Source organism: Uloborus diversus, chromosome 3 (genome assembly GCF_026930045.1).
Source record: "Uloborus diversus isolate 005 chromosome 3, Udiv.v.3.1, whole genome shotgun sequence".
Classification (NCBI taxonomy): domain Eukaryota; kingdom Metazoa; phylum Arthropoda; class Arachnida; order Araneae; family Uloboridae; genus Uloborus; species Uloborus diversus.
Genome location: NC_072733.1, coordinates 13,082,444 through 13,095,315, shown reverse-complemented (window position 1 = coordinate 13,095,315; position 12,872 = coordinate 13,082,444). Strand labels below are relative to the sequence as shown.

The 12,872-nt window shown below is 31.8% G+C and overlaps 1 protein-coding gene across 1 annotated transcript in view; it reads right to left on the bottom strand.

Moving 5' to 3' along the window:
* LOC129218031 (glutamate receptor 1-like) overlaps positions 1-12,872 on the bottom strand; it is a 357,221-nt gene that overhangs the window by 308,114 nt on the left and 36,235 nt on the right. The window contains exon 2 of the mRNA XM_054852210.1: positions 6,408-6,560. Coding sequence (XP_054708185.1) covers positions 6,408-6,560 — 153 coding nt within the window. The remainder of the gene's footprint in view (positions 1-6,407; positions 6,561-12,872) is intronic.

Below are 12,872 nucleotides of genomic sequence, written 5' to 3'. Positions count from 1 at the left end.
CAAATATACACTTTACTTCATTCTCTTACTTAACAAAGTTGAAAATTCTGATACATTTTAATAACAGTTTAAATTATTAAATGGTTTTTCTTTTATATATTCAACGTTCATAATTATTTTTTACTAACTGTCCTCAGAGCAAAATCTTGCTGAATTTAAATAGAATTCCTCTTTTCATGTAAGCCCTAATATTACTTGTGTTTTCACACAACTCAAAATAATTTTCAAAATTGCTCAAGGACGTATCCTGGGGAAGATCATACCAATAAAAAAGTTACATTCGACTGGAAACTAGTATGTGCTTTGAAAGATGACAAGCAATACACAAGCTGAAACTTGACCAAAAAAATACAAAACATTCTTAAACAGTAAGTTATATTTTTGACAGGTAGTAGTGCCTCAAAAGAATCTTATTGCAGTTGACGTAATGCGCATGTAATTCGATTTTCGTCTTCACGTGCACAAAAGTTTTACAAATTTCGTTAACCTCCGAGACTAGATTTTCCGTTTTTTTTCTATACTTCCAAATTCAGACTTACTACTGCGTATGATTTTTTTTCCCTTATATTAAAAATTTTTAGGTGCATTCAACTCCCTGACGCTAGAAGAAGCTCAACTTGTATTTAAATGTGTGTTTTTCCGAAGCAACATATAGCTTTTAATTGAATGAACTGATCATGATTTGGTTTCACTTTTTCTTTTTTGAAAAGTTATTTCATAGCTACTGTTTTTACATTTACTGTTTTTACATTATAATTCATTTAAGTCTCTTTTTTTTTTTTAAATTTTAGATTTAATACTAGCTTTTGTGATTCTACATTCATTAGAGATTATTAGTTACGCATTTATTTTTCACTGTGTTCTATTTCCAAATATCATCAAATTTAATTCACTAACTCATTTTCTGAAAAATGTATCTATAACAGATGCATTCAACCTTTTGCACTTTGTGGAATTCCTTGAACGAACCTTTCGGAAAACAAGGGATATTAAAATTTATCCTATACTCAAATTTATAAAACTATTTTTGTAACTTCATGTTATCACTGTACAAACGTGTTAGTAAGATAATGAATGGTAAGAAAGCCGTTAGGGATTTTTGCTGATTTTCAAAAAAATATTATGTGAATAATTAACAAAACCATCAAAGACAATATTATGTTTATTTTTACAAATTTATGTTTATTAAACAACCATTGAGAAATCGATCTTTTGAAAAATTGAAAGTTTGTCCCTATGATTAAGCCAACTAGTGATCACTTGCAAAACCCCAAAGTTTCAAGGAAACCTAGGGTTCCTAAAAACCCAAATTGAAGATCTCTGAAATTCATTGCAGAATAGTTACAAAACACATTGTAAAATATTTAGTTAAGGCGATACGGGGTTTCAATTTTTTTTCAAGTAATTTTCAATGAATTTCTTTGAAATTTTCAGCATAGTTACATGATGCTAATACCAACTCAATTATAAAATTTCATTGAATTATTCTAAAATTTATTTTTTTTAATTTAAATTTAGATTTTATAACGCTTTTGTTATATTACTCCTTGCAAACGAAAATTCATCAAATTTATAAAATACTAGCTAAATATGATACGTAAAACAGCCAAAATTAGGATAGTGGAATTACTTTTTCAAAATTTTGTGGTAAAGATAAATAATGAGAAAAAAGCCAAAAACTGGAAGTTTTCGATAAAATATGTTCATATTTCAATAAAATATAGCAAATATACTCCACAAAACTAATCAAACAGAAAAATCTTTCCCAAAAAAATGTTAACAAACTACTTAAATACTTGGCATAAAATTTTCAGCAAATTTAAATAATAATTCGTTTGAAAGGAGCAGTTTGAATATTGTAAATTATGTCGAAAATTAGGTTTTGAGGAAATCGACATTTTCTGTTTTACTATTGCAAATTTCGTTATTGAATAAACAATTTAGTTTTTAATACAAATTCACCACTATAAGAACTTATGATTCATTTGAAATGGTATTAGTATTAAACATTTAAATATTATATGCTTTTTCTTTATTCATGCATTTTATATGCATTTTTTATTAAAAAAAAGGGGGCGTGGGTCCCATAAAAAGTGTCATAATTTCGCCAGTTTTCCACCGAACCGTTTTTTTAAACGGTTCAGCTAAAGGTTTAGTTTTTAGAAATATAATGAATGAAAAAGCGTTTGTTTGACCAATTTTTACTCATCTGAAAGCCCCTTATCGCCTTAATGATTCTAACATAGATTATTATCAGAACTTCTAAATATAAATGCCCCTTCTAGTTCACTAACAAACTAACTTTCTGTGACAAGTTAACTGACAAATATTCATTAGCTAGGAAGGTCAAGTGGTTATGAATGACTCAGTAACGAAAAGCTAATTACTCAGTTACATATTTGAGCCCTCCATATTTGAATAATTCAATAAACCTCTCTCTGGTGATATGATCTAAATGCGTAACAACACGAGAACTCTCCGTCATGATCCGAAAAGCACTCTAATCATCCTCCAAAGTATCTAATGCAGCTTTTATACTTGCTTTCAGTATATTAATGTCAGATAAACATCTCGTAGTTTTATGTTTACTACAGCATCCTGCACTCAAGCAGCAAAAACAAAAAATAAACAATATGCACCCACTTCTTTGTCGAAGATCATTAAAGTTTATTCCCCCCTTCTCGATTACCAATAACCGACTTATTCAGTTTCTTAAAGCTTCATAAAGCAACGCAGTGGATCCCCAGTATCTTCATAAATGCAGTCATCGATCAAGAAGTCACTAAAAAAGGAATTCGGTTGTTATGATATTCCTTCACAAGGAAGTTGCTTTTTTTTGCGTTTTTTAGCCATTAAATGTGGAAGGCTTTTCCATTTTTTCTCGGTGAGAGGGGAGAATTCAGGAAGAGGAATTTCATTTTACGCTTCTATGTTCTATATAAGCCGACGTGCCACAGCTTACCATGAACTTTTGCTTTTAAATCCTCTTAGCTATCACCTTGAAGATTTTTTATTTCATTTTGTTTCCATTTATTTGCCATTGAAAATAGAATTTATAAACGCACCAGACTAAAGCGTACGTATCATTAATTCTTTAACAACCAGGGCCTCATTACTAAAAAGTCTCGATAAGCCTAACCTTCACCTCATAATAAGAGGCCAAAAAATGATTGAAAAACTATGACTAAAAATAAGTTTCGTTTCCTTTTAAATACTCAAATAACGGCTAATTTTACCAAATGTGGTTCACACAAGTTATTTTTAAACGAATTATAAGGCCCAACTTTGTGACAATGTTCTTTTAAAACTTTAAGCTAAATTTCTAAAAGGCATTGTCAGACCATGATTAATCTGAAGAATTACAATGCATCCCTACAGTGGTCTAGAAGTCGAGCAGGGGGGGGGGGCTAATCTCGGTCGTTTAGAGGGTCTTTTTTGTCGTTTTTGCGGATACTCTCAATCTTGGTGCGGGGGACGGGAGCATCGCTCTAAGAGGGACATACACCCTTGTTTAAACAATATGAAATTTTCTCTGCGAGAGGTCCCTCTCCCGAAAAATTTAAGTACGTTTTTTTTTTACTTGAAATATACTTATGTAGTATACTGTTGAATATAAATAATTTCGCGACTATTTTTAAGATCTGAAAATACTATATGCACCTCAGTTGCATATCAAGCTACAAATTACCGCCCCATCACCAGAGCTAAGAAGGAATTGCAAGCAACCACTTAAAATGTCAGTTACAGCATCAAGAGAATGCAGCCCCCCCCCCCTTTTTTTAAAATTTGCCACTATATATAGCAGTTATATTTAAATATAATGCATATTTAAATTCGTAAATGTGTATTGCAGTTTTAAAAGTCTCTGAAATTTCGATTTTATCTAGTGTAAGTTCGGACCTCAAGGGGGGGGCTATAGCCCCTTAGCCACCCTCCTTTGATCCGCCATTGCATCCCTATATAACATGTAAACATCCTATATGTATGTGCGAGGGAGAGAATAAACTTTAATTTGAATGTGCTTTTCACTTCTGTAGATAATATGTGCATGAATTTCCCAATGTTATGCAATGCAAAAGTTCTGGGAAGTTTATGAAAATTTATAAATATTTCATATAGCAATAACTGTACAATGCAATGGTTCTATTTATTTATAATTATCCCTTTTGATGAAAATAGAAACACTACTTCTAGCTAATAAAGCATGTGTTCTTTAAAGATTGCAAGTCAATAATTCTTACAGTAGTATTATAATTGGATACTTTGTGCAATATATGTTAAATTACAATTTCAGCAGGCGCACATGAGCTACTAAAATAAGCAAACCGGTTTCAAAGACAATCAGTCTCCTTCGTTAATCTCTAGTAAAAAAAAAAACTGTTTTTTGGTAAACACTGGCGAAGGGGCCTGATTGTCCTTCCAATACGTCTACTAATTTTGAAATTAGACTGTAGAATTGTTTTACAAACTTTTTTAGATATTTAAAATGTTTACTTTTAATGATCAATTCACAATATCAAATACATTGCAAAAGTCATAAAAATTGTCATTTTCAGTTAGGACGTAATATTTTCTCTCCCATACTTACAATGGGTTAAATTTTTGTCTTTGATTAATTAATTATTGTGTTTATTCTTTGTTGGCTTAAGTATCCACTAAAACAATATAAAAACTGAGTAATATTCTCATTGTACACCATTAGTAGTTAAATGCAAAAATTGTACTTGAAAGTCTCTGTGTATGCTGATCAACCGGTTGAAATATCCAACAAGTGATCTTATTGATTATATCGATCATAAACGCCTAGAGTCACAAGCAGAACTTCTTGTGATAGACGTTGGCATGAAAATTAACTTCTGAAATTAATTTTTTTTTTAAATTGCGTTTACTAAGAGATGAAAAAGACTAGTAGATTTCCAGAAAGTTTTTTTTTTCACATAAATGCATTAACAGAGCACCGAGGAGTAGTCTTCTTTGCTTTTTTTTTTCATGTATGCACTACTGAAAACTGAAACTTATTTTGAGTAAATACCTGATTGTTTAAAGTAATGCACAGATAAGCAAATTAATAATATTTGCTAAAGGGTTATATACTATGTACTAAGAAAAACAAAACATTGAAATATAAAAAATAAATAAAATATTTCCATACTTTTAAAAGTAAGTGTCTCTAGAAAATATGCGTTTTATGTTTAACGCTTCTTACAAAGTAGACATGTACCTATTTAGCCTTTTTTAATGAAATTTTCGATGCAAAGATCTCTAAAAAAGAGCCTTTTATAATTGGTAAAGTAGAATAAAAAAAATGACTCTGTTGCAATATTTTAAACAATCATTTACCTTAGTCTTTACATTTAGATAAACTAGCATAGCAGAATAGCCAATATAGCGCTAAAATTTTTAGATTATTCAATATGACTAGAACCCTCCCTTGTAGTCCAATTAATAAGATTCTGCTATGCATCATCATCGTTCCCATGTGTGTGGGGGATCTTTGTAAGATGCCATGCAATGCGCAAAAAAACCCGTCTAACACCTTCTGCGGCAATTATTGGAACTAGCATTTGTATCTTAAAGCGGGACGATATGCAGAAGAAAAGTCAGTGACAAAATTATTCATCATCGTAAAGAAATAAAGAATAACGTAAGAATAAAAATAGTGCAAATGAAAAGCACAAAACGCACATTTTCATGATGGCGTTGAACACAACTACTTTCGGGAAATGAAGACTATTTATGTGTAATGTTCAAAATCCTTCCTTCAGCACAAAAACACATCTGAATTGCACTCCTTGCTTCGCATTGTGTAACATTGCATGTAACCCGTTGGCACAAACATCCATCCTAATGGTTTCAAATATTCTGCATTGTTGGTGGAAGGGTAGAATCTTAGAGCAGGAATTAAAATGGAAGGAGCAAGTGCAATCATTCGCTTAACAAAAGCTGACCCAAAGACGTGACTCATCGACGTGTCAGTTTTTGGGTCAGCTGACGTCAAGTCACGTGACTCAAAGACGACGAATGGTTGGTACGGGTTGCGTGAAATAAGCCAAAGAAATTTGATTTCTTTCAATGATTTGCTTTAAAATCTATCACGTGACTTGGGGTCTTGGTTTCATAAATGAAAGTCTTCACTCCCTCCATTTCATCTCTTCTCAATGGGTTGAATGCGCTCGCTTTTGGATGTATGCCCACTGTACGGAATATTATACTCTCTTGTGATGCTAAAGATGATGATGAATAAACATGTAATTGATTTTTTTCCGTATTTCATACCGTTTTTGAAATAAGAACGCAAACTTTGCAGCCAGGTGGCGCTTCAAGTGGTTTCTCTACTTTCAAGGTAAATATTGTTTTAAAACACACAATAAAAGTACTAAATATTTTTGGCATGAAAAAGTACTTACATGCTCTCGCTGTTTTAAATGCATCATGGCTATCGAGGACATCTACAACTGGTTCTACTTTAAAACGAGCTTGTGAATCATTAGTGTTATGTTGATGAACTGCATACCTAAAGGCTGTTTGCTGATCTTCTGTGCCGGGAGTAAAAATAGCACCTGAAAATAAAAAACACTGTTTGTTATACTTAACAATTTGTTTTTTCCTTTAGTAAAAATTAGGAGATGTACTTTTAAATTAGTAGTTATTTTCGAAACAAAATAGTTGGGTTTGGTTTGAGCTTTATAACTTTAACATACAGAAATATAACGTACAGAAATATATTGTTTAAGCCGTCAAGCAGCCTTTTCATCAAAGAAGAAAAAAATTACACGAAAGTAAAAATTTGCATTTGTTGCGAATTTGTTCATTTGTAGTTTTTTGAGAATTGTTTTTGTAATTTCGAGTTCTAATTAAGGAAGCCATTAAGACCCAAAGTCATATGTTTATCTTATTTAATTTGCGTACTTTCACTTGATTTGTTGGACTTTTAAAACTATTTTTGCATACAGTATATTCTCACTCACCCGCTTTTGAAAATAGCTTTTTTTGGAGAGGAAACTGCTATTTTGTCGGAGGATCATTATGATGAAAACGTTTAGGAACCAGAACTACATTTTATCCAGCCCTTGATGACGTTTGATCATACAATAGCATTGAACTTCCTTCCTTCTCTTTCTGCGAAAGAAAAGTCGAGTAATTTTGTGAGCGTTAGTGGGTACCCCTTGGTTTGTTTCTCTGTTTCTGATTACGTTGGTCAGAAAGTAGTTAATTTCAGATTGATATGAAAGTGTGAAGCATTGATTAATTGCTTATGGAAACATGGTATTTATGTTTTGTTTTTCGATTTCATTCAGTTTCTATCGATTTAATTAAAACGAATTCATCGAGAAATAAATGTTTAATAAATTCTTAAATAACACAAAACAGTTTTTTACAATCTTTAAAAAAAAAGGTTAAGTTCGGTTTTCTGAACATTAAAAACTTGTGAACTAAGTTGGAGGAAAAATTGGGTAAATTACTTTTTATTGTATGTAATGGTACAATAGTACTTGACTCTTTTCATGTGATTTTAAGAAATAAAATTACTATATAATATTGTTTCCTATTTCCAAATGCTAACATTACAGTTTGGGGGAAATTTTTGACTATTTATTTTGAAAAATGATTTTTATTTCATCAGAACGATCAGGGGAACAGATTATTTTTGACTAATATTAATTCTGCAAATTCTAAAGCAATATGTTATTTTTTCCCGAAATTTTGGGTAGCAGCAAACCAATCAGGTAATGTTACTAAATTTAAGTTTAATATTTTAAGGGTTTTGTCACACATTTCAGTTTTTAAATAAAAGTTGAAAGCTGTTTATTACCCGACTGCGCGTAAACAACGCAAAGGAGGGTGATGAGTTTATCAGTCTATGTATGTATGTATGTATGTTCCTATGTGGCGTTCTAGAGGCTAAAAACCTTGGCCAATTTCGATAATTCTTACGTCAACCGATTAGTTTTAACTTTGGCAGTGTCATTAACACATGACAGTAATCAAAATTCACCATATCAACAATCAGTCGCGATTTTGTCATTTCAGTATCGTGTTGCATGCTACCTGCGTGGGACACAGCGAGCGACAAATGCAGGTAGCGTTTTCACAGTCTGACTTTTTCGTTTACGAAGTCTACGAATTCGAGTTTAATCTTTAAGAGTCTTTTTTTTTTTTAGCTGGACACTTTTGATAGTTGATGCCTTCAATGTTCGTAAAAATTTAAGGATATGTTAGTGGTACTATGATAAGGAAAATTGAAGTTTATTTTTTTTAAAAAAACTGATTTGTTTGCTCTTGAGTAGGGGTCAAAGTTTAAGGTCATGAAAAAAAGAGAGCTAAATATATGATTGCTTTGCTTCAAAAGCAATGAGTGAACAAAGTCAATTCTTTTAAGTAAGGATACTACTTGATACTAGGTACATTCTAGTATAAATATTTTGGTGACTCACTCATGGCTTTGAGGGCAAAGGTCAATTGAAAATGCAATTTTTTAAACATTTTTTGCCTTGTTTGGGTCCGGATATCTGCTAAAGCCGTGAGTAGCCCTCGAAAATAAGTATATTATTAACTACTCACCACGGTATAATGCTAAAAAAATATAATATAGCTTTCGTTTCTCTTGGCTTTAGTAGTTAAACGATCTCAAAGTCAATGATTTTTTTAAAACGGCCAAGTTTAGAGGTCAATAACTTTGATCGCGACGGGTCAACAACTTTGAGACACAGCTGTAGTTATAGTCCGAGTGGTGTACACTGTAAAAAAATTCCGAAACGTTACTGGTTATCTCCGTGGAACATTTCGGGATTTCGGAAGTTTTCATCTATTTCCCCGCAAAATCAAGTGTCTTCGCAAAAAGGTTTCCTGAATTGCTAAAAGATGCACGAATGCAGACATTTCACTGGTGTGAAAGATATTTTTTGCTACCAGTTTAAAGAATGACTGAGCATGTTTATAAGGTGTATCGGCTTCAATTTGATCACGGCCCGTCCAGATTGACTGAACTCCCAACGGAAGCATATAAGTCACTGGATAGCTGCAGCCCTGCGAGGCAGGAATTGCAGGCAAGAAATATGGTTGGTTCTTGCTTGCAATTATTCGCGCAGCTTTGGCCATGGTCGCGGTAATGTTTCTGGACCTTTCTTGGTAAACTAGGAAGGTTCTAAGCAAATACATTAAACCTATTTAATTTTTGTAGAAGGTTCACGATTGGCTTTAACAGGGGATATTTCCCAGCATTTCAGGAAGGTTACTCACTTGTATCGGAAAACGTTCCTGGTTTTTGTCAGAAATGTTACTGGTTGTAAGTGGGCACATCAGCTGCCTATTATTTTCCAGGAACGTTTCTGAATCGTTTTTACAGTGTAGTTTAAGGTCCATAGCAACTAATCAACTTTTTTATTTACGCGGTCTCAAAGTTGATAATTTGAAACAACAAGAATCAAAGTTTTAGGTCAATTACTCTATAACGCCTGAGTCAATAACTTTGAGCAAGAGCTGTAATTAAACTCTACATGGTGTAGTTTTAGATTTTATGTCAGAAAACCATGAGATCTAATCAGCTTACTTAATTAAACGGTCTCAAAAATTACGATTTCAGTATAAAAGAGTGTTTTTTCACGAGTTTATATGCGTGCTACTCAAAATCTTATAAGCTCTAACTCACACAAATACTAGGCGGATTCAACAGTCAAATGTACTTTAAGCTCCAAAAATTTCATGCTTCCAGTGCAATAAAGTTTTTGTAACCTTTACCAGCACATGGCGATTCTTCTCACAAAGCTGATCCGCCATTTTGGAGCACTATATTTTGGAGGTCTTAGATCGTCAGGATTTGGATCTCGGAAGCTGAAAATTAGCATCAGGTTAGTTTCAAAGACATCTATAAGCCTCTATAAAATTTCATCCCATTCGGGGATGATCGAGCGGGGACAGTTAGAAAAATCAGGTCAGTTGATGCGGAATCAGTCTGATATAAACATTATGCACATTTCAGACGCATATTTTTTTATTGTCTAACAAACCCGTGTTTGTGTGTGTGTGCTTTTGTTTATTGCAATCCTTTTCCTAAAATATAGTGTCGATTTATGGTCATTATAAAGTCATAAATAACCAAAGATGCATGTGGATTGTCACAATGTTATATCTGAGTGATTCCACGTCAGCTGACCTTAATTTTTAAAACTGTCCCTGCTCAATCATCTCCGAATGGGATGAAATTTTATAGAGGTGTAGAAATGTAATTGAAACTAACCTATGCAAATTTTCAGCTTCCGAGATAGGTATGCTGAGGATCTGGGTTCTCAAAAATGGCGGATCAGCAATTTGAGAAGAACTGGCATGTTGTAGTCAAGGTTACGGAAAATTTTATTAGACTGGAAGCATGAAATTTTGGGAGCTTAAAGTACATTTGGATATTGATTCCGTCTAGTATTTATATCAGTTTGAGCTCATAAGATTTTGAGTAGCACTTATATAAACTCGTGAAAAAAACGCTGTTTTACACTGAAATCATCATTTTTGAGACCGTTTAACTAAGTAATATGGTTAGATCTCATGTTTTTCTGACATAAATCTAAAACTACACCATAAATTTTACAGGGTTCCTTGATTGGTCAAAAAGGAATGGGTCCCGACTGTTGATCCTTCTATTCTGCTTTTGAATTTATGATTTGTCTTATGTGTGTATCGATTGTAAAACTTTCAATGGTGTAGTTATTCAGTTTTACTTGATAACATTCTAAACCACTTGGCTTATATTTTTTTTCTTTTTATGGTTTTTTTTGCACAGACGGTTTTTTTGTTTTTATTTAAAAATAAATTTAAATAAACTAAAACCATTTTTTTGTTGTGAAAAGAAATTATAAAAGCAGTGAAGTACCAAACAACAATATTTGTATTTTCTCTTTCGCCTTTTCTTTATTCCAAATTTAAAAGAAAAAAAATCCAAACGCTTTTCTTTCGTCTGAAAACGGTGAAATATGTCCAAACAGTTTATTTCCTCCATCTTTTGAAAATATGAGACCTATCAGCAATAAATTTAATTTACCAGATTTGAAGTTTTTGTAACAGAGCCAAGTTCATCGATTTTAGTACAATTTAATTATGCATTCGAGAATCCCATCCGAACGTGGTTCACATAATTTGTCTTTCTTATCATTCAGGTTCTGTTTAAAATATACTAGTTTTAAAATAAAAAGTATTTCTCTGGTTAAAGATAACTCTTACCGTTACATGCGAATTAAATCATAATTTTTTTGTGGGGAAAATTATTTAGATTTATCTTTTTAAAATATGTATGCATTGAAGAAGTTCACAACTTTCTGATATAAATTTTCAATTTTATCATTTCGAGCATTTTGTACTGGCGTTTTCGAAGCGTTTTGAAGTCTTTATATCAAGGATTCTCAACCGGTATTTCGGCGGACCGGCACCAGTCCGAAGAAATATTTGTCCAATCCTAGGAGTTTTTTCGCTTTTTTACGTTATAAAAAAATATAAATAAAAATTTAAAAAATAAATAAATAAATAAAAAAGCTTAGTCAAAAAAAAGAAAGAAACATAATTGAAATATTAATATCCTTTCACATAATAATGTACTTTGATAATATTATATCCTTTTCCTAACATATTTTACGCGGATTTTGTAAATAAATGTCATATTTTTCTACGATTTTTTAGCAATACTTATTATTTATGTGTAATTATTACTACTGCATATAAGGGTGATAAAATTAGAATGATAGGTAAAATCATTTTTAAGTAATTCTGTTTGAAACTACTATTCTGCTAATCAACAATTGTTCCGAAATTCAGTTATAAAATTTGGAAACAGGGAAATTAATGAGTTATCCACCTCAAGAAAATTCTTTCTCACAGAAATATATTTTGAATAGTTACATCTTTGTATCGCTTGAAAGGTAAATAACTGGAAAACATTTTTTTTTTAAGTTAACAAAAAATACTAATATTTAGATCAATTTTTACGAATTTAAGTGCGTGCATACACATTAACATTTTTTAAAACTTTCTAATAGAAGTACACATAAAAATTATCATATGTAAAACAAATTACGCAGTTCATATTTGAAAAGTTTTTTTGAAGAAGTTGGAGGAAAAAAAAAATTGTGTTTTTTCCAACTTGGTTAAATGAGCAGTTGACATTGTTCAACGTTAAAAATAGCCGTACATATTTTAACATTAACATTGTACAGTTAATGTTACAGTGTCCGGTAAATCAGCGTACAAATAATCGGAGCTCCAATGACCAGAATTTCCTCAATTAGTCACGCCGTAAGTTAATAACTAGTTCAACTATTTGGGCAACCTATTAATAGTAACTTAGGATCAGAGAAATGTGTTATTAAAACCTTCATCGTTTTTTCTCGCAATGAGCTCTAAAGAAAGAAAATCGTTTTTAAAGCGCTAAAAAACACTTTCTAGCTCTGCGTCTGTTAACTTGTGGAGTTGCGAAAGGGTAGCGAGAAAAGATAACGGTTTGAATTGTTGCTTACCATTTCGTACGTAACATGCCTCTTTTCACTAATATTAGTGCGTAATATCCTTCATTAAACATGAAATAATAACTTAGTGTTGATTGAAACTGTATCACGAGCTTGCTTTACATTAGAAATTGTTATATGTAAAACAAACTATGTAGTTCACAGTTTAAAAATTCTCTTTTGAGAAGTTAAAAAAGATATAACGAAAGATTGTTTTCTATTTACCCGATTTGTAGTACACTTAACCCTACGTTGACATTAACCGTACACTATAACAATGTAAAGAAAATATTAGTCTACGGTTAATATGCGTGCAAATAATTGGTGCTCTTCTGTACAGTTCAAACTTTCTACAATCAGTGAAGCCTTTTTTATGACTAGTTCAAC